Here is a 23,381-nt window from a genome sequence, read left to right on the forward strand (position 1 = left end):
ACCTGGAGCATTTTCTGAAGGAAGATCCTCAATAGTGGGTGCGTTCTGTGCACTGTAGCTGAGCCATCATGCAAGCAGTTGCATGTGGACATCTCTGAGGAGGAGGACAGAGGATAAACATGAAGACACACATGCACCTGTGCAGACTTTCAGCTTTAGGTTTCAACTACTTTTGAATCATTTTATGAACACAGATGTAGTTCATGTTGATCCACATGTTTGATTACAAGCTAGCTTGTTTGGTGGTCGAGTTAAATACTCATAGGCCATGTTGTACGTTATCATGGCCAATTTTTCGAGTAGAGTGCGTTTTCAAAGTGAAGATGCTATGCATGAGTACTTCCATTGTTGTCTTTCATGCCAGGGCGAGCACTCAGGGGCAAAGCATTTTACAACGTCCACGGGAAAGTATACTGTGAAGAGGACTATCTTGTAAGTGTATAATGTTGCGTTCAGTATATTGGTTATTACTGCATTATGATGAGACTGACAGTTTTATACAATTCATACGGATACTACTCTTTTTATGTTTAGGGTGTGACCCTTTTCGGTGTTTTTGTTATTCTGAGTACCAGTAATCAGGTGAAATTTGCTTCAAATTCGAAAACACCAATTTTGGATCCAGGGTCTGTCAGTCGAAGCACACGATGCAACCCGGGCTATGTTCAACTAAATGAAACTGTGCAGCGAATTTTAGGGGTGAAGGATGTCGACAGTAAATTAAAGACAACTGTTAAGTGAGCCTTATTCCCCCAGTGGAAAATCCAGCAATCCGGTGAAGGTAGATTGAGCCTCAGATCGGGAGCCGCCGATACTTTGGACGGAGACTGTTCTTCGACTCGACACTAAAAGGGCCCAGTAGAAGAACAGCCTCTGTTGGAAACATTGGAACGTTGTGCAGTTGTTCCTTTTTCAAAATGGATATATCAGATTTTTGAAGCATGCAATGTTGTAGACTTTAAAACGACTGTGCAGTGTTATCTGGTTAAAAGAATGTCTAAGAATTTTAAACTTTTAACAAAACAATGTGTTGTTGACCTTGTGATAAAACATCTAGCTACTGCGGGTGATTTGATGTGCTGATTTCATGTGCTTGTTTGATTTACTTGAAATATGTTTTGCAGTATTCTGGTTTCCAGCAGACAGCGGAAAAATGTGCTGTCTGTGGGCACCTCATTATGGAAATGGTATGTCTCATGGTACACAATTTATTGTTCAATTGTTACATTTGCATGTTAAGAAGAAAGGCATTGTGCTGCATCAGCGATTAGGCAGAGGTAGTGACTCTATGAACATGTCAGAGACACAATTTTTGAGCGGTCTTTTATAATTGGCTACTTTTTTAGTTGGTTGGTTGGTATTATTGGTATTATTATGACAAGAAGAGAGGACATCCGAGCAGGGCAACGATCCAACTGTTTAATGATGCAAGATGGCGCCAATAGAAAAAACGAATGAGGTACTATTTGGTTTGGTTTTACTTGGTATTATTTTATTTATTTTATAATTTGTGCTAGCTGTCATCAGAACTGCTTGCACTAGAAGTGCTATGAATTTATCATTGGTAGTGTGCCAGAACCTTATACTAGCTAAGTTTGTAAAAATAACGATGGGCAGGGGGAAGATGTCGAAAGTGTTGCATTGCCATGTTTCGTTGTGATGTGCATATTTAGCACTCTAATTGAAAATGTAATAAGTTGCTTGAGTAAAGTTGCTGTAAGCAAGTACTAACAATCTACATTACAACTTACTAAAAAACAGCAAGAGAGAGAAGAAGAAAAGAAATTTGTAAATCGACCATGGTGCAATTAATTTCTACTTGTAATTTAGCAGTGTTGGCAATTAAACTTGTTTTATTCTTAGGGTATGCTAAATACAAGGCCTGTGGTCTTCTTTTTAAATGCAAAGTTAGAGACTACAGGCCTTAGCAAAACATGCCACTAAGTATAGTGCTATCTTAGGTGTACATGCCAGGAAAAGGCATTTAACAATAATGGCAAAATGTAAGAATCTGAATTTGGGTGCTTATGTTTACATCATGCATATTCTATGGTGAACCATTCCAGATGAGAAGGTCACGTAATTATACATCATAGACATCTGCAATAGACGATTTCAGAAATTGCATGGACGGCCCACCAGAGAGCGCCGTGTTGCGAAAGCCCCGCTGCACCTTGGGATTTAGTGTTCATGAGTCAGAGAGAAGAAGGGCGCAAACGGTTTCGGTTTTCTTTCTCCTTCACCTCCCGCACCTTCAAGCAACAGGCAGACGAGCACGAATGCAAACCATTTCCCACAACGCATTGCGCGATGCGCGTGACTTGCGCGACGGAGGGCCCCCGTGCGGAGCACAAGGGCAATATCTGAAATCGCCTATTGGAAAATTTTCAAAACTGACATTCAAAGTGTGAGTGAGCCAACAGACAAAACTCGAGGTTAAAAAAAGGGTGAGGTCCTTCTGGTTCATGCCAGAAAAAGGCGTTCACTATTCAGAAATCGAGGTTCATAAAATGAGGGAATTCCTAAACCGAGGGTTCAAAGCGAGGTTCATAAAGCGAGGGTTGACTGAATATCTTTTTTATTTTATTTTCCATCAAGGATGGTGGCAGCCCCGGATTAAAAGCTACAATCCTGTAGCTTGAAAACATCTGGGGGCTGCAAAATACTACATGTCAGGGGCGACACCCGATAACAAAACTTTTCTTAAAAAATTCTGTGTTAGCAGCAAAGCAACTGTGGCTATAAGCGACATACAGACGTAGACAGATGGAGAGGGGACAGCAGGAAGGAGTGGGGGACAGGGGGGGTTAGTATGCATCCTCGGCTGCTATCCATCTGGAAAGTCTGTCGGAAAACCCAGGGAAAACCTGAGACAGCAAAGTCTGTACAAGGGATTCAAACCCACGTCTTCTCACAGTCTAGGCATGGAAAGCAATCATCCTAACCGCTACGCCACGCGAACTGATAGAGAAAAAAGGACATTTATAAATAAACATGCATTATAACACTACACATAAGCATTGCATTACACACAGAAACGAATACACTATATGTTACTACCTGAAAGTTAACAAGAAAAGCAGACGTCGTGGATGTATTTATTAAAAAGTGTTTTACAATGTTAAGACAGGACAACAGCACATACATTTTTGTCCTATAACTGCATGTTTTGTACCCAATACATGCACAACCATTTCTTACTAATTCTTCTAAGTTCTGAATTCTAGAAACAACTGTATTTATTCAATAATGCCGGAAGATAATGGAGCGTGCGTGATATTTCACCAATTTCACGTCTCTCAAAACTTTCCTGGTGACTGTTGTATGTTGTTTATTACTAGAGCCTGAAGTTTTAGGGTTTAACCGAATTCTTCCCCGAATTTGCATCCCGCATTGAAGGTTGCCTCTTTAGGGTGAAACCCGATTTTTACCTGACAAATTGCCCTCACTGAGACGTCTGTAGGAATGCACACTAACTTGTTTGGCAGCAGACGCTGTTACATCATGATTTGTACCGAACTAGTTCAGTTCGTTTAAGTAACTGAGCCCGATTTCTCCTCAAATTTAACGTACTGGAAGTTTTTCCACCCGAATTTTCATGAATTTAAAGCACATGCTTATTTACCTGTTTTCTACTTCCCGAATTTAGAAAAAATATTTCCCGAAAACTTCAGGCTCTATTTATAACATACATCAATATTGTGCATCGTAGACATCTGTGCATTAGATAGAATGAAGCATCAAACCATGGCATGCATCTTGCAGATTCTTCAAGCCATGGGCAAATCCTACCATCCTGGGTGCTTCAGGTGCTGTGTGTGCAATGAATGCCTTGATGGTGTACCCTTTACCATTGACATGGACAACAAGATCTACTGTGTCAATGACTATCACAAGTAAGTACTCTTTGAACTTATCACTGTCCAAGCAAAAAAATGACAGAAGTACACAGATGAACCAGCATCATTACAATACTGTCAGGAAGGAGTGGGGGATTGGGAAGAGCAGGTGCAACTCACACCTTACCTTCATGCTTGTATGGGCTATTCTACATTTTTTGTTCATGATATGGTGACTGTTGGCACTGGGCTGAATGCGTGGAAGACATTGTAACCCTAGTAAGGTAATAATGTTGCAAGGATTTGGATCATTTTACTTTCTAGAGCATTAGGCTTTGTTTTCAAAACCTTCTCATTATGTTTTGTTGTCTTGAATGCTTCACGTACCATAGGATAAACTCACTTCTGAGGCGATTACACACCAGGATACCTTCCCTTATTTTTGGGGCTGTGCGAATATTCGACATTTCGAATACGAATCGAATATTTTCAGTATTCTTATTCGATTCGACGATTTTATATTTGTGGCTTTAGAGTAAATTGAATATCTTCGAATATGCGAGATTTTCCGAATGCACGAGCCTTACGCGCTTAACCCATGCAGCGTTTTCACAGCGGGAACGCACAGTAGCAGTGTGTTCGGGGCTAATGACGTCAGCGTCATGCAAAATCATCAAGCACGTCGGCAAACGATTTCTCGACTGCTTCTCACCAGTCTGGCAGGATGCGTGTTGTCCAGATCTGCTCTTGGCAACGACCCTCAATAGCGAAACACATGCAGTACATTGTTGAAATTTTACATGAGAAATCCATATAGAATGCATCGCCGCATGAATAAAACTTCTACAATATAGAACTACGCAACAACGGCACGCTTGGGTTGCATGCGCGTGTGCAGTAGTGATGGGAAGTTGGTTTCGTTTCGCCGTTCTTGTGCGTGAGTTTGTGTTGTGCTCGCATAAGTCGCCTCTGCTCTTCATTGAGATATTTGAATGTCCAATTTGAGTCCAATGACATGCACACTGAAGGCTGCATGTGTGTTACGCAGCATGTAAATATCCAGACTGCCAGTTGGCGAAGGCGCACGGGAGGGAGCACTTAACACACAAATCGCTGGTTACGGTGGGAATGCTTGCCATCAAATTCTTCAAACGCCAGCAAAGCACTGCATCTGTGCTGCACAATGATATTGAGCTAAACCCCAGTATCTCGAACGAGTTTCTTACAAGCGGTAGTTGTGAACACGACAGGAGGTGTCTCAGCCATCAGATTTGCCATAAAGCGAAAGTGTGTGTCCTTTTAGCATCGTGGAAGGTGTAGATTCAGGGGTCCAATGAGAGCAGCGGTGCCTGGTTACAATTAGAGCCTGAAGTTTACAGGAAATATTTTTTTCTAAATCCAGGGGTAAAAATCGGGTAAATGGACATGTGCTCTAAATTCATGCGAATATGTGTGGAAAAATGTCCAGTACGCTAAATTCGGGGTGAAATTGGGCTCAGTTAATCAAACTAGCTGTACTGGTTTGGTACAAACAGTGATGTAACTGCATTTGCTGCCAAACAAGTTAGTGTGCATTCCTACAGACGTCTCAGTGAGAGCAGTTTGCGGGGTAAAAATCGGGTATCACCCTAAGGAGACAACCTTCAATTTGGGGTGCAAATTCGGGGAGGAATCAGGTTAAGCCCTAAAACTTCAGGCTCTAGTTCCAATTAGCCAATAAGGACGTCATTTTCTAGAGATGTCGTGCTGCATCTCTACCACTTGCCATGACACAGAGGGCAGGTTTAAGCCGATGAGACCAGTGTCATAGCATCGCGGGTAATGCATGGACGTCGCGAGCAAACCATAGCCTTTTCAGTCTGACCTGCTACCTTCTCACATCCACCATCGAGCTCAAGATGTTGCTGCAAAGCATGTGGTACAGAGTCAGTCCATAATGTGAAAAGCCTGAGTCTGGGACAGTCACACTGCATCAAATACACTGTCTGCCCTTGAGGAACTTTACAATGAGCTCATCAATTTACACTGAAGTTTCAGGTGTACCCGATTAGTGGGGTACGCCTGAAACTGTAGCAGTGTAAATTGTCATGTGAGAGTGGCAACCTTTTCCTCATCTTTTCATAGTTGGTGCTTCCCTACATATTTGTGATTACCAAAATGTGCTGTATGTGCACATTGCAGTAAACAGGGCTACTTGAAGTCATTATTCGATTCAATATTTAAAGTCAAATATTTGCAATATTTGTATTTGATTCGTATTCAACATTTTTACTAGTATTTGTACAGCCCTACTTATTTTTGATCAGAAAATGTGACATCTGAGGCTAATGTCTGGTTTGTAGCACTTTGATTCAGCATGCATCAGGCCTGTCACACACCAGACGTTAAGCAACATCCTTCGTTATTGACAGTATATAGCTTTGTAAAAGAATTTAGGGTCTCTGCAATGAATATGCATTCCTTGAATATGTCATTTAACATTTGCTGAGCAAACTACAATGATGGTTGTTGAAGAAATAAAAAAGAGGGCTCAACTACTTTGAGAATTGAAGGTGTACATAGAGGGGGGAATGTGTGGTGCATCAGCTATCAAGAATGGCTGAAATCTTGTTATGCTTGCAGTTCTCTTAAGAGTCCTATCTTAAGTGCACATGTTCAGTGAACCCTCTGGAACATCCATGTCGTCCCAAGAGGGCCTGACCATCCATGACATCCTGACCAAGGGAATGAAAACACTGCTTACCACAACAATCAGTATATCGAAACCTCGAACCTCAATGTTGGAAAACGCCTCTGGCACCAACGTGCAGTTTTGATTGGGTCTGCCATAGCTTGCTCATTATCCAGATGATTGCCACTGTATGGCACAATACAAGTGTCAGTGGTACAAAACTTCAAGAACCAGCAAAACCTACCATGTTTTTCAGTGTATTGAAGCTAAAACATATATTTTTCTTTTGCATTTGCAGGATGTTTGCACCTAAATGTGCAGCCTGTAGCAAAGCTATCACTCCTGTGGAGGTATGTGTATGTTTTTGATGCCCTTGAAATGCTATGTGCAAGAAAGTAGAAAACGACACTGCAAACTGTGAAAAATAAAACAGAATTTATGGCCTCTAAGGCGTCTGACACCTTTTGCAGATTCTGGGACTCCCCATACATATTCAAAAATAACTTGGTGTGACTAATTTTGAATAGATTCCTGAGTTTTTAGTGCCCAGGCACAAAGAGTTTTATGTAGAAGCAGCCAGAAAAACCAGCACACAACATATGCCCAGAAGCTCTTTTATTTCGAACATCAAATCATTAGGCACATATAATTAGGAATTCTATTAGTAAATAGCGTTAAGCTGTAAGTGAACTGCGAACTGCATGACTGATCTGATTACTAAAGAATAATTCTGCTGTGCCATTTAATTTTAGTATAATTTCATGATGACTCTATTCTTTTCTACCATTTCTGTGGGTTTAGCTTCAGCATTCAGCAGTATATCATGCTTAAGCTATGCTTGAGGGGAAGATAAAATTGGAGGGGATGTTTAAAATGTTGTTGGTTTTCACTAAATGAAATCACATTAGGAAGCATGCAATGCTGGTACATAATGCATCCCGTTCGTCTGCTATTTCTCAATGTGCTTATTGCAAAGAAGTGTTGTTTAAGGGTTCAGCACATCTCGTTCATCCATCTTCAAAATTTATTATCTGCCCAGAGACAGGTGTGCTGGTGTGTGGCCATCTATGGTCTATACTGAATCGTTGAGCTGATGTATCTCCTGAATGATGAACGTAACGTACATGACATACACTGGAAGTGATCCAGTGCAGTGCCAGAAATATGGAATTTGTTGAATGGTCCCTTCATCAAGTCCTTTACAGTACCTTCTGCAGCCACCCTGAGCAAATGCAAGAACTAAGTGCAAAAACGACCAACTAATCAGGTGTTTACGGATGCTTCCAGAGGTAGCATTGATTCCCACAAAGATAATTTTTGTATTAGAACCATGCAAAAATATGTCGCTCAGTGATGTAAATGATATCTATGAGTACAGAGTATATAAGTGATATACTTATACAACGTGTCATATGGACCATGTATGATGTAAATGTAGACCACCGACTAACTCAGTTTTCCTGGTTTTCATCTTTCAGGGAACCGAAGAGACAGTTCGTGTAGTATCTATGGATAAGGATTTCCATGTTGACTGTTATGTATGTGAGGTGAGTTTAACGATGTCCCTTGGGATTTACTTTGCTTGACCAAGGAGGTGTATCATAATCGCAATATCACAACTCTAGCACATAGTACCTAAGTGATCATCTATATGGTGTATGGGGCAAAGGGTCTAACGGTGGTGTCCCAGGTTTCTTGGTCTTTCTTGTGTACTGCTGTCATTTTACTTGGCTAATTGCAATAATGATTGCAGTCGTTCGTCAAACAGTGGTGCTGTTGTAGTGGTTGTTGAGTTGTTGACTCCATGAGGTTTGATGTTGAGGATTCTATTGGTCTTGAAGCACTAAGTACCAGCTAGCTTCATCTTGCTAGCTGCATGGCGTTAAATCTATGCTGTAGGGATTGTGGTTGAAAACTTCCAACTTGAGCTTCTAAAGGAGAGCCTCTGTTCATGCTGCAGTGTTTGGGTTGCATATTCTTGGGCAACAGAATGACACCCTTGGTGAGCATTTTGTGCCATTTGTTTTGTAATGATCCTTAAAGCTTCTCCATTCAGAAATGACATCTTACTTTTGCAATTTGGTTGACTCTTTGCACAAGTCCGTCAGACACAAATAATAGTCATCCTTGACTGCACTTATTATGCGCACCTATATGACCAGCCCTGATTTTTCTGCACCAACCCATCACAGCAGTGCCACTCATCATCACATATAATTGATATGTGATTCCTCCTCCTTACAGGAGACAAGAGTGTTATTGTTGTATTTATAATTAGGGCCTGACTTTTTCGGGTAATATTTTCCAGCAAAGCCAGGGGGGTAAATATTGGGTTTTATTTTGCTTCAATAATTAGGATGTAATCCGGTTGAACTAAACCAGATTCAACCCAATTCTGGCTGAATCGGATTGCACTTTGGTTTACGCGCCATAATACAGGACACACCAGAGCACATTTATGCATTTACAATTCAGTTTCTAAAGTTCTGTGTTAGTTTTGATGACTTCTGATCCCCCTTGTCGAGTAGTTTTCGGGGGAAATACTGGGTTAAACCTCACTTTTTCTTATTTGAATCGGGAGGTAAATATCGGGCATAATCGGGTATAACCCTAAAAAGTCAGGCCCTATTTATAATGTATTTCTCTGGTTACACAGGCCTCCAAAATCTGTGTCTCTCTCCTCCAGTAGTAGTTCGACATCCTACGTGATTTTCTTTTGCGTCAAACCCAAACATTGCCTGACTGTAGTCTGGTGATGTACTCTGTCTGCACCAAAATCACTGTACTGGTTTTCCATTATGAACACTTTCATGCTCTTGGGTTATGGTGCACTATAGCTAAGGCCCCAGGTTTTCATCCGGGTTTCCGGAATTCATCGCGGAATCCTTCGTTTGGCACGGCATTTTGTGGAATTTCTTATTTTGCTCGAAATTTTGCAACGTTTTGCATGGAATTTCACAGAAATCCGATTGGGTCGAAGGATGTGATTGGCACGATGTGGACGATTACTACGACGTGCAGCGTCTCAGGAGAAGTATTGCACACTCACGCAAAAGAGTGTCAGATAAAAGCACGTGCTGCGCACGCTCCCATTTGCTCCAAGGTACACATAGGGTTGCCACCTTTCGTAGCGAAAAATACCGCCTGAGGGAGAGGAGGTGGAATAGAGGGAAAGAAGGAAGCCTTGTGGGAAAGGGAAGTGGGTGAAGAGTGGAAGAGCACACACACAACACGAGAGAGAGAGCGCTCGAGATAATACGAGGAAACATATGTTCCTGTGTGTAATACTAATAATAATAATAATGAATGACTAGGGAAACAACCGGTGACTGTGGAGTTAGGTCTGTGCTCCAGATTTATTCAAGTTGTAGTGGAATGTTGAAGGGAAAATCCCGCAAAAGCCCCTATGAAAGTTCTTGAGCCACAAATACCGGCAAAAGGCTGCCGGTATCACCTTCCTACCGGTAACCGGCAGAGCGAGCAAATAACCGGCCATGCCGGTATAATACCGGCCTGGTGGCAACCCAGGTACACATGACCCTTCAACGTATTTACTCGCATATTTTGAGCCATCGTATAATTTGCGCACCCCTAGTTTAGCACGAAAAATGACAAGAAAACAAAAAATCGCGTAATTTGCGCACCCGCGTTTTCACGCGCGGACATCTGGCACGTGCATCTCAGCGACCGTGGCGATTGCTTTTCGCAACGCCGTCAGTGCTACCGAAGTTATTGCGGTGCTTTTGTTTGATTTGCGCGCACTTTCGGATGATGGTCCACTGACGCGATGGACGACACTGTCGCTTGAACTACAAAATGCGGAAAGAAATGCTGGACAAACACGCTATGACAAATCTTACAGCACAACATGACAAAGTTGGTGAACATAGCGTCCTTTTGGCTCTACCGAGAGCCTATATGACGGACATACTAAAATTTTGAAATTTTGCGTCGCTTGAATATCGTAACAAATGTTCCCGCACAATTTGCGCACCCCCAACTTTTCAGACTTTTTTGGGAAGAAAAAGTGCGCAAATCATGCGAGTAAATACAGCAATTCGGTTTTGGAATGGAATGAGGGTGCTTGCTCCGAATTTAGCGTCTGTTGCGATCAAGTATTTGACAATTCCTATAAACTCTGTAGATGCTGAAAGATGTTTCAGCAGGTATAAAATGACTGTAGGCAACAGACGGCATTCACTGTCAGTGGAGAACACAAGATATCATGTAATGCTGAGCCACAACAGTGCTTTGAATCTGTAATTTTATAAAACATTTTTTGTTCCCACATTATCCGAGAAAATGAAGTGTTTCTCGTTTCAAGCAGCTGTTGACTCCTTGCCGTAGAAAATCGCGGAATTTTGAATTTGCCGCAGCAGAAAACCAGGGGCCTTAACTATAGCTGTCATGCCACCCCTCCGTACTTGTATTTAGTAGATAATGCCAATTTGCAGGACTGCAACATGCAACTAACTGATGAACCTGACAAACGGTGCTATCCTCTGGACAGCCACTTGTTATGCCACGATTGTCACGTGCGCCGTCTTGAAAGCATGAGTCAGTCATCAGCATTAGGCCTTGCCCACTCCATACAGGTAAGCTGTGTTTCTCTGTAAAGTTAGGTTGAATTTGAAAAATGGAATCAATTAACATTTGTTGCTGTTGTGAGTCGATCTTAAGTAATCCTACACATTTACTTTTGGTATCTGTTATAGCTGCTGCTGCAGGTGTGTACTGACCTATATGATATTTTCTTTCTTTTAGGGTGCCCAAGCACAAATAGTTTGGAATGGAGCTCAACTACATTAATATTGGAAATATTAACTCTTAGGTAAGCATCAGATTATTTCACTTGAGCAGTATTGTCAGCTAAGGCTGTCCATGTTGGGACGAGTGAACACTGTATTTACTCGCATAATTTGTGCACTTTTTCTCCCCCCAAAAGTCGAAAAAGGTGTGTGCGCAAATTGTGCAGGAACATTCGGTACAATATTCAAACGCCGCAAAATATCAAAATTTCAGTATGCTGGTCATGTAGGCTCTCGGCAGAGACGATATTGACGTATATATATAACCCAAATACCGCACAACCGCAGACGGTCGGGAGGGAAAATGCCGGCCTACTACCGCTCGTATACCGGTGAAATACGTCGAGACGCTGCTGGAAGACGGCGCTACTCGCACTTCACAACCGAAAGCACGCTATGTATGAATGATGACTTCAAGTACTAGTCCTGTTATTGCAATGTGCACATACAGCACATAAAACCACATTTTGATAATTTTGATTTTGATAAGTGTAGTTCAATATGGTCGTGCAGCGCAGATGCGGTACTTTCCTGGCGTTTCGAGAATTTGATGGCAAGCATTGCTGCCGTCACCGGTGATTTGCACATCAAGTGATCCCTCCCGTGCGGTGCCTTCACTAACTGGCAGTCTGGATCTTTGGACTGACACTGATTATTTGTTCAGGAGCAGCATTCAAATATCTCAATCGGACAAGGAGAGGCGACATATGCGAGCACAACACGAAACCATGCACTAGAACGGAGAAACGAAAACCAACTCCCGATAACGATTGCACATGCAACCCACGCGCCGCTGTTGCATAGTTCTGTGTCGTAGAAGTTTTATTCGTGAGCTGATGCGTTCTGTATGGATTTCTCACGGAAAATTTCAGCAATCTATTGCATGCGTTTCGCTAGTGAAGGCCCGTTAACAAGAGTGGATCCGGACAACGCGCATCCTGCGGGACTGGTGAGAAGCCATCAGGAAATCATTTGCGGACACGCTTGATGATTTTGCGTGACACTGACTGAATATTCGTGAATATCTCGAATATTTGAAGATATTCGATTTATTCAAAAGCCATGAATATAAAATTGTCTAATGGAATACGAGAACTGAAAATATTCGATTCGTGTTTGAAATATCAAATATTCGCACAGCCCTAATTTTCACCCTTTTTACCACGGTGAGTTGTGTGTGCGGCAATATTGAGGATCAGGCATTCTTTGTAGGACTGTCACAGCTTTGTAATGAACCTATATGGTTACTACACCCTGTAGTATTATGCTCCTCGGTTCATGTAAGAGCCTTGAAACATGCCTTCCTGGATGAAGGGTTACAGTAGTGTCCCATAGGTGTCACTATTCTACGTGCCTGTAACACATGACATGAAATGAACAAAGTCATAGTTTTGCAGCCTGCAGGATCTGAGTGTGTCCACATTAGTTGCACACTGTTTTCTCATGAGGCTAACTTGCCACTACTTTTTGGTGTAATAGAAAATAGCAAACAATTGCTACGAGTTTCCTAATTTCAAGAGAGACACAACCCTCAAATAAAAATAGGAGTGGAAGTATGCTGTTTGAGTGGCTTTCGCAGCATTGCAAAAAATAGTGGCCCATTCTGTGCTGCTGCATCATACTGTTTTCCTACTGCCGCATGCTGCGCAACATTTTTTGCTGCTCTTTCATTTGCGCGTATGCCTTAAGGATAATAGAAAGTGGCATCTTGCTATGTGTGTGAATATAGTCATGTTGCACATCTTCTGCTCTTTTGTTAATTTTGTAAGGTACCATTGTCAAAAATTGCACAATGTCGTGGTCGTGAGGACTGAAATAGTGCCACTAAAGGGACTGTCGCATCCATCCCGGTCGATTCCGAGACTATAGTGCAGTTTTACTCATCATTCATCACCGACAATAACACCAAAAATCTGACTCGAATTAGTGGAGTAGTTTCTGTGCAATTTGATGTAATGCATGGAAAATGCAGAAGAGAGATGTTGAGAGTATGCCAGAATTTTTTCTCTGGAAATCGAAGAAAATGTCACTAGGACAAGGCCAGCCGGGGAGAAGCCCAAACAGAGAGTGGCCACAAAGCCTTTGGTGTTCGGTGTGTGGGAGGGACTCCGTCTGCAGGTCGCAGAGAGTCGGGGATCGACTTGTGGAATGTCACTTCTGGGTGAGCGTCGGGCGTGTTCGTACAGCCAGGGGCGTAACACCGTGTTCCACACGACATGGTCGCATCAGAACTCAGGCTGGTAAGCGAAAGTCGGTGTATTTACGAACACAAAGTAGACGAATACAGAGACAATCTCGTGCACTGTGCTCCCATTTGTGTACCTTGCTTACGTCATGATGATGTTACTATCGCTGGGGCTTCCTTACCTGTAGAGGGAGTGTGAACCTTCAAGACCCGTTTATTTAATATGTAAGTTGTTTTCGGAAGAAAAATTTGGCCAAGTAGACAGTGAAGCGGTGTGAAACATTACCGTAATGCTCTCATGCACACGTTTCCGGATGCGATAGACCCTCTAAATACTTCAGCTTGGTAGCTCGGAATGAGGTTTGCAGTTTGCAGCACAACTTGTCTGAAGTCTGCTAATTGTTGCATGTAGACCAGTGGTGACACTATGTGTAAAACCAGTTAATATTGGGAAGGTAGCCGCAGAATTGTAGGCATATATGTCTGCCATGTCTTGCAGATTTTGGAAAACGTGCAGTTCTTCATTTCATACCGCTCTGCTGCAAGCAGTTCAGTATACTGGGAAAGTTTCTCGTTAAACCTACTAGTATTATCAATAATTGCTACAAGTATGCAAATGCATTTCTATTTTTAATACAGGGCTGGTCCTTTATAAGAATGGTGACATCTACATAGAAAGTCAGGGCTACACATCCTGACACTCAAATGCTGCAGTGCCAACTCTATCCAGGAGCTCTTATGGGTGCTTGAGGTGAATGATTGTGTATCTTTGTGTGGCTGAGGAAGGTGTACAGCAGGTTTGCCTTAGAGAACGACGCAAGAAAGGAAGAAACACAATACTTTTTATTGTACACATGAGTCCGTACTACCCCTGACACACAGGCACCTGAAAGGCCTTTCAAGAGGACACCTATCCAAATGGTGTTTTTGTCCACTGATACTCGACATCTGAGAATCTCCTTTTCTCCTTTTTTCTCTCTTTGAGGAGGTTATCTCCTTTGTGTCTGAAAAGGAGTAGCCTCGAATGCAGAGCAGGCTGATGATTTGGATCTCACAAATACTCCAGACTGAAACACTGAAGATTAAATTTTTATGAATCGCTAAAACAGTTTCGTAAACTTATTAGAGCCTCATTACGCCTAATATGAGCAAGTTTTAATTGAATACGCTTGTACAGATGTCATCAGTATCCACAGCGTTTCCAGCTGGACTGGACGGCGCTGAAGGCTTCTGCTATTAATTATATACTTTGTTGTCAGATACACCCACGGAACTATTTCCATAAAATGCACACATATCTAGCAATTCAAAATATACTGCTTAATAATGTGTTGTATTGCCAGTATGCGTTGTATTTCTTCTGGTATGTGCTGAGAATAACGGTTTAGGGAGATCAGCAGTGCCATGTGTCTGTGGCGAAAACTCCTTTCAATAAGGAATCTTTCAAAGTTGCAAAGGACCCCTACTGTAAAGGAGTTCTGGCCTGCCCGTGTGTCAAGGGTATGAGCCTTGCATAGTCTCTTTCCTCAGCTACTGTTAGGCATATTTATGCAGCTGGCTGCATTGTGCATAGGGTTTGCATGTGTTCATGTGGATGGCGTAGCAGGCCAAAACAGTGGGATGAGAAAAAGAGCTATACAGCAAATAAAGAAAAGTTGTTATGTCTTATGATTCCTAATTTTCTGTTGTAGTGTATAAGAAAAAAAAAATCACGATGGCCCATACGAAAGATACAAACAGCATCAATTTTCCTATGGTGGACTGCACTGCATTTCCTTGTGATACTAGATTAATTTGATTGACTTTTCTATGTTAAACAAGTTTGTGACATTCAACAAAATGAACTACTGCTTTTACCAATCTAAGTAGCATATCCCACATTGTCAGCTATGAAACAGTCACTATTGCGAGTGCTAGACACGTGAAATTCAAGCTATACTAAGAAAGGCACAACCATAGCTGCCTCATACATATGAAGTGGTGATATTTTATTGATGTCAGTGAAATTAAGTTTATTAGGAGGAATTAAATGTGCTATTGCCATTACAAAATGTAATCCACATTTGGAAAGCTTGATGTTGCTGTGACACACGCTTATTTCTCTGCCTGCCACAATGCCAGCCAAACTTTTCAGAATAGGAATGACAACAGTGAGAAGCAAGGTGAAAATATACCCTTGAAGGTTGACACAAAAGTGAGTCTGGAACAAAAGATTTATGTAAAAAGTTTATGCGTTCATTCATGGGAGTTACCAGTTACTGGATCCATTATGCATCCTGTGAATGATGGCATCTGTTTGCTTCATTGTTTTATGATGTTGAAGCCCCATCTGAAAAATGCAGAAAAAGTGTGAAATTTTACCATAAGTTTCTTAGTCAAGTTCTTTCGAACACATGTGATGTGGACATACTTAAGAAAGTAGTATATAAGATTATTTTGTGGTCATTCTCCTCTTTTTTTTTTAACTATTTAGGTAGTTAAAGCATTGGTGTGCACGTGAGCAGAGAAAAGTGTCAATGCCTTCTTATGCAAGGGAACTCTTAGTAACCATCTTTATACTATTCCAATTTGAAGTTCACATTTTGGAAGAAACGAAAAATAGTGCCTGTGTTTGCAAAATTATGGAGATTGTATAGTGTAATAAAATTCACCCTCATTTAGCATATGTTGGACAGGTGTCTGCACACTTGTCTCAAAGGAGCTGTGACAGACAACACTGAATTATGTGAAGTTGGTACATAACATGGTTGTTTTCATCTATAGTAATCTGCAGACTAAGTTTAACAGTAAATAGAAAACTGGTACCACAGCCTGCCACTGTGCCTTTCAATCTGGTGGATCCTTGTGGGTGGCAACTTCGGTAGAGATTAGCATGTTTTCCCCCCATAAAATGGTGATGAATAGTAGTATTGCTTATTTCTTCATTGAACAATCAGGGGTATAAAAATTTCATTATAGTTTAAGGAAAACAGTGCAAACCCAGATGATACCATAGGTCGGCGCGATCATGATCGCGGCAGCCTTGCCAGTGCTTCGTGATCGCACTCATGATTGCGATCATCAGGCTTTGATAAGGCATTGCGATCATGATTGCGCTGACCTATGAGTGATACTGGTTAAAATGCAGCTTTTCAAGAGAGTTGTGACCTGTGCCACCTACCTTGTTGTCAGCCATGGCAGCAAGTACAAGACTCTTTTTTTTGGGGGGTGGGGGGGTTCATAGTCTTTCAGCATTCTATGTTGTGATAAAGGGGGAAAAGAAACGGTACTTTTTCCTTTGCAGTCATGAAGTCATTTTCACCCCTTTTTTATGACATGTTTTGAAACATTGTGCAACTAACTTACTATACTTTGGGACAAGTCAATTTCTACAGATCAACTCCACCCACAAATCTAAAGAAGCCTGTGATTGATATGATTGGCTTAGGCAGGCACATGACTCATCCAAGTCACAACATAGTGCACCCACATGCTTCTAACTGTTGCTTATACACTGATCAAATTGCAAAAACACTCATCGGATACGACATACTTAGTGTCACATTTGCATGCTTTTAGAGCAAACTCACAAAATATTTGCATTAACAAAATGGGATTGACATCACCATCTGCCTGGTGTCTGCCAGCTTCTCATATGCCCCACTCGCAATTTGCTAGCTACACTGCAGAGATACACCAGTGTGCCTGTTGCTGTTATGTTGTCGCGGAGTATAGCACTTATTTTTATTTTATGCACAGTAGAGTAAGTTGTGCTCAGAAATTATACTATAATACTATTACTATACTGATACTTCCAGTCAGGTTTAGCAACTTAACCAGTCTAATTTAGAATTTCAAGCAATCTACTTTCAGGCGCTAGTTTTAATGAACCTCCACCAGAGAGCGGGAACGACGACAAGGTTGAACACGATGAATCTGCATCAATAACGTATGTGGAAATGCTGCAGTGTAGTGTTAAAATAAAGCTTACTGGGAGCAAAGTGGGCACTGTGACAAAGCTCTTACAAATGGTATTGAGTGAGCTGTCATCGAAAATAGATACGACTGACACATGATTTTCAGTAGATAGATGGCCGATCCCTTGTGTCTTTGATGTTACGAATGCATCACACCGTTATGAGGCTTCTAATCAGAGTAGTCAGCATTTTCATGACAACTGTCAAGTTGGCTATAAATGGTCTTCATTGATTGTAGTACTACCAAGTAAAGCAACCATCAGCATGATATATCCGTATTTCAGTGTCGCCACCATGATTTCTGGAACACTCTCATTGCCAAGAAATATGACTAACATGCTTGCTAGAGGCGCATCAGTTACTACACATGCAAGTGGTGCTACTTCTGTTGCTTACATGTGCAGTGTCTCCAGTGGGGCACATTGGTCTGGTAATGATAGGACTCTCAATGTCACGAGATGGAAACTTTGCGTCTGCCACTCTGAATTCTGGCTCACCATGTAATATCTTTGGCTACCTTCTGTTACAACAGTAAGAGAGCTATTCACTTACATATCAGTACTTGGGGGAAACCTGTAAACGTGAAGTGGTTGAGCATTACTAACTCCTTTCTAAATGATTCTGCATGTTTTATCTAGGATTCATAGCCAAAAGAGCAGCCTACTGTTTCTTGTCACACCAAATTAGGATTGTGTGTTTTCTGACATGTTGTCAGGATCAAACACCCAGGAGCGTTCCTGTTGGCAGCGGCTGTCATGTGTGACGCAAGAATATATCTTGTCACAAGCGCTACAAAATTGGGTTGCGATGAAGTTCTGTGAATACCAAAGACACAAGTCTGAGCACCGATTAGGACAGCATACTTGAAGCTGCTAAAACACATGAGAAAAGTGTGGAAAGAACCTTACCTGCTAAAAATATGCATTTCTCTTAGGAATGCACTTAGCACTGCACTGAGGAAGCACGATTCATGTTTCTGACTCTCACATTACAAGCAAATTGTGGAATACCAATAGCTGTTTTGAAAAAGGCTTCTGGTTATCCTCAAAGTGGTCCGTAAGCTTGCTTTTGCAAACAAGGCACACGAGAACAGTGGCCTGGGTGCCACCACTCTTTCATGTGTGCGCCCTGTAAAAAAAAAAAAAGAATAAAAAACAGTAAGCATTTGCGTCAGCAGGCATTCGCCACTTCTTTTCTTGCACCTCACCTTTATCTTGGTTTTGGTATATTGTTACCATTTATAATTCTTGTTCTTTCCACCCATTTTTAAATTTTTGTACTTAATTGATGGATGAGAAAAAGATTTTGGTTTGCATTTGCATGTCATTCCCAGTTTCTCTTTTAGCTTTACATTTGATTGAAGCAAATGCCTCAGGTTGTAAAAATGCAACCACTGGCCCATGGGACTAAGATGAACATCTTTGAGCACAGGATGGACAGGGGCACAAGGACAAAGGTTATTCACCTTAATTCCAGGGGCCAGAGGTTGGATTTTTCTACCTAAACAAGAGTTAACTCACAATGTCCTGCACTTCTACCCTTTAAACATCATGCCAATGATGAGGACTGCGCCCAGTAGAAGAGCAGTCTGTTCGAAATGTCGGCAGCTCCCAACCTGAGGCTTTTGCTTCAGTCTGCCATCACTGAATTTTCCACTGTTTTTGTATTAGTTTGTCATATATTCGCCCTTGATTGATGCATCTTAGCCATAATTGTTGGTTTAAAAAAAAAAAAGAAAGACTGAATCCTCATCATCATTGCACTTCTGTTGTCTACTGTGATGTTGAAACACTTTCCAGTGGCAGAATTTCTACATCCATTTGTTTCTACCCGGTCCTCCAACCTGTATATATTCTAGAAGTTCAAAGAAGTACAAGTGTACACATACATATACAGGGTGTCCAAAATGACCCGTAAGAGTCCTATATTAAAATTTCTATGTAACATGCCAAAGGGGTACTATCCTACTGTCCAAAATTTTGTATTTGATACAAAATAAGGTGTGTGTCTACAAAATGTTTTAGGTTTGAGTTGAGGTATGTGTCGTGTACTGTGTATGCTTCAGCACGTAAAAATGTCTGTCATATTAAGCCAGTCATTCATGTGTAAGGGAAATGGATGGTCTCACATGTTCAATATTCACAACTCTGCTACGCCTCGTGTTCACTCGAGCAATATAAGTGGTTTTCATTATTGGAGAGTCCCACACAGGGAGCTCTATGCCCAGAGTAATTCATCAATGATTTCGCATGAAATGGTCCATCTTATTAAGGAAAATTTATCTGCAACTAATGCGAAAAATAGATTGAAAAGAGTAGACAAAGTTGGGCTTAGCTGCTGCAAGCAACTGCATGAGACCTCAGGTAAAATGCTGTTTAAAAAGCACCCACGTGAATGGAAAAATGGAGGAGTTAGTGAAGGTAGAACAGTCCTGCTATATCTGAGAAAGGAGCTGACATGTCAGAATGATTATTCTTCAGGTGTATTTCTGATGTCTTCAGGAACATTGTTTACAGAGGTTTTCTGGAACAAACAACTAAAACTTTGTTTGTACATCTTGTTTTTATTCTTGTAGAGTTGTCAAAATACAATTTGCACACACAAGAATCGGAGGACTGGTTTAGCTATCCAAAAGCACCATAAATTGGGATGTAGTATGAAATGCACAATCTAAGGATGCACAATGCAACTGAACATGTTTACTTTTGTAAATAACACAGTATACATATGTAACTTATTACAACACTATGAGGACCGGCGTACTGTTTTGAAATGGGTAAGTTGATGTTCCATAATGCCAGTACCGTTCAGTACTGTTCCAGCAAAAAGTGTCAGTTGTGTCTTTTGTTTTCCTTTGAGGTTCAGTTTGACAACCCAGTTGTAACTCCCTGAAACTCCGAAAAATATTCTCATCCTCCCCCGATTTTCTGAATGTGCTCCTGGCAAAAGTACAGCATACTCAGGCACTGCTGACAGCACAATAATACTTCTTTTTCCTGATGACTTTATTGGAAGGTTACGTGGGACGCTATGTATGCGAATGTTGCCCACACCCACATAGTGTTCTTTTCTTTTGTGCACTGTATTTCTGAAGACAGAATGAGAGGAGGTGCGTATTCAATCTGGAGTCACAGCTCCCAACAAAGCTGCAAAGGGTTTCGTTGATATCTATTGCTTATTATAGTAGAATAGGAGTGTAACCACAAAAATGTGTATGAGCTTCTACGCAGTGCGTTCTCTAACGAAGTCCAGTTCTATTCAGATACAATGTAGTGTTGAGCTAAGTACTAACTTCAGGCTCTCTTGGCCATCATGATGGATCATTCCTGGCATGTTGTAGTATTTTTCCCATTGTGTAAGATAATTACATATGCACATTTGCCTCGTATTAGCTCTGTGTTGTCTTAGGAGGTCAATTGGTAGGTGAGATGGGAGGGGTCAATGTATGTAGTGATATATATTCTTGTATTTATTATCCCCATGTCATTCCCTTTTGCTTGAAACTCCTGGACTCCTTCTGATGAGTTTTCTGGGATCTTTATCTGCACAGAAGGAACTAAAGTGATTGTATACATGTACACATGTGTGCATTTTAAAATGATGCTGAAGGTATACACACATTTATATATGTCACGTTTATGAGGATTGATATATGTATGCAGTTTGTTACTGAAGTCGATTGTACATTTCGTATGGCTGGCATTGTTTTGCTTTGTGTGTTCAAAACACAGGGTGTATGGAATATTGTACAGTTTTATTGACAATTAATAAACTTATGCTAATGTACATTGAAATAGCTGTTATATTTCCATTGGCTTTCTATCTGTCATAATGCGCTATGCTATTAAAATTGCCAGCAGTGTGACCGAGTGGTTTTCAGCATTTGCTTGGTGATGGTGACCCGAAAGACTGGGAGGTAGTGGAATCGACCTTTCTTTCGACTTTTGGATGACTTTCCAGGCAGCAGGGGTTATGTTTCCAATATCGTCCAGCAAAATCGTGCCAATCATACGATTGCAACTATACCAAAGTGGAATATGGGAAGAAAATCGCGAAAAGTACCTTGATTTATTGAATGCAGTGTGCTGAACAAAGAGGGGCGAAGAAAAAGGTCTATCAGGATTTGAGTCGTTGAGCGTTGTGACGTGAGCTTCTTTGACACGTTTGCTCCCTCCGTAATTTTTGCTGCTGCTCCTTTTTTGGCTGTGACGTGTTGTGCAACAATGAGCTCTTGCGAAGGAACGGCGAGAGCAGCTGACCTGTAGCGCGCGAGAGAGAGGCCTTTGATAAACTGCACCGTCTTGAAACCCTCGACTCTTTCAAAGACTGCGTTAGTGAGTGAGGGAAGCCAACGTCATTTCGTGACGTTAGCAGTCCCTGTCCCTCCCGACGCAGGCGTGATGCCACGCAGGTCTGCTGACATCACGGGAGGAGCTCGAGCTGTACCGATGGCTGCTTCCTCCGGGCGTTTTCGTAAATGTGATTGAGCAGTGACAATACACCGTACCGTGAAAATATTGTGCATGGTGGCTATTGTTACACTCCTTGATGAACGAAACAGGGTTGCTCCTGTAAAGGGACGCTCTGGAACTGTCGATTGATTTGGGGGCAAGAATAGTATTCAACTGTACAACAACAACAACTTTATTGCAAGATGATGAATGGGGAGTCTCATCGCCAGTGGCGACTGTAGTCCGACTGTAGCTACATGTGGATGCCACATATTTTTAGCTGTGTCTCATAGTTCAGATTTGTGACTATGAGTGACATGAAAACGGTGTATTTTTTAGTTGTGCAGGGAATCGCAAAGCTCCAGTGTGCGCGTTGATTACATGTTTTCGGTTATTCTTTGGAATTTCCTTGTTTGAGGCAGGTGTTGAATATCTTGCTGGCCCGGAAAGTCAGAAGGGGGTGAATTGACTTCAAGGCGTAAGACCGCTCCAACAAAAAAGTACTAACGTGTCCAGTTTATTCCAAAAAAGAACATGTCAATAACCTCTTCCTTTTCTACACGAGCCACACGGCTTGCATGCCAGTACAAACCAATACGTAAAAACAACGAAGTTTCTGCAGTGCAGCTCTCTGCCTTACATGGTTTCATGTAACGGTTTCAAGTTGCATGGTTTCACAACAGCAGGTAAAGAAGGTAAGGTGGTGTCGTGTGGAACAGGAACACGGAAACATAAAAAACGCAAGAAGATATGTCCATGGCCTTTTCAAAAAAAAAAAAAAAAAAAAAAAACGAGAAGAAGAAGGTTCTTGAATCGCATCGTGCGTATTCCTGCGCGTAAGACACTCTACGTGAAAGCACACTCTACTCTGCATGAAAGCGTGCGTCAAAAGCATGTAAACTTGCACTCAGTGCCCTTGAAAGCAACAGGGTCGTAGTAGGGTCATAAATGGTGATACCCTTCTGACGCCCGACGATTGCGGCACCTTCCTAGCACAGAGAATACAATCCATGTAGGTGTTCGTATGATCTTCAATAGATCCATGTTTATCTTTCAAAGAAACACGGTAGCTTGTCTGCTTGTCTTGGTTGTATTTATCCTTGGGAGAATGGAGATGCAAAATCGCCTCGTTCGTGAACATCGCCTCTGCGAGTTCAAATATGCCTAAAATGCCGACGAAGCTACGCGAAACACTGCAAAGCAAAGGGGGGGGGGGGCGATGCATTGAGTAGCATCACGGCAAGATAAGATGGTTTGCTAAGTTCCAGTTTGGCAGCCACATTCTGGTAGACAAGCCTCACCCTCGAAGACCTACTGTTGATGACTCTGACGCAAATCAAATCTGGAAAGCAGCAGCCGTTCATTATCGGTAGTACTCGATTCACATTTGCCACCTGCATGCTGTCGGAAAGGTCTACAAACTAGCCTCGTTTGCTTCGTTGTTGGTCTACAAACGCTTCCGAGTGGTCCC

General features: G+C 41.7%; 1 protein-coding gene across 1 annotated transcript in view; it reads left to right on the forward strand.

Annotated features, from left to right (window-relative positions):
- Positions 1-15,181, forward strand: part of LOC135377896 (LIM domain-containing protein jub-like) — a 38,418-nt gene extending 23,237 nt beyond the window's left edge. The window contains exons 3-10 of the mRNA XM_064610631.1: positions 365-432; positions 1,125-1,187; positions 3,766-3,896; positions 6,809-6,860; positions 7,989-8,057; positions 10,965-11,105; positions 11,275-11,341; positions 14,143-15,181. Of these exons, the coding sequence (XP_064466701.1) occupies positions 365-432; positions 1,125-1,187; positions 3,766-3,896; positions 6,809-6,860; positions 7,989-8,057; positions 10,965-11,105; positions 11,275-11,319 (569 nt within the window). The 3' untranslated portion in view covers positions 11,320-11,341; positions 14,143-15,181. The remainder of the gene's footprint in view (positions 1-364; positions 433-1,124; positions 1,188-3,765; positions 3,897-6,808; positions 6,861-7,988; positions 8,058-10,964; positions 11,106-11,274; positions 11,342-14,142) is intronic.
- Positions 15,182-23,381: the final 8,200 nt, after the last annotated feature.

The sequence above is a fragment of the Ornithodoros turicata genome, chromosome 1, assembly GCF_037126465.1.
Source record: "Ornithodoros turicata isolate Travis chromosome 1, ASM3712646v1, whole genome shotgun sequence".
NCBI classification, from domain to species: Eukaryota; Metazoa; Arthropoda; class Arachnida; order Ixodida; family Argasidae; genus Ornithodoros; species Ornithodoros turicata.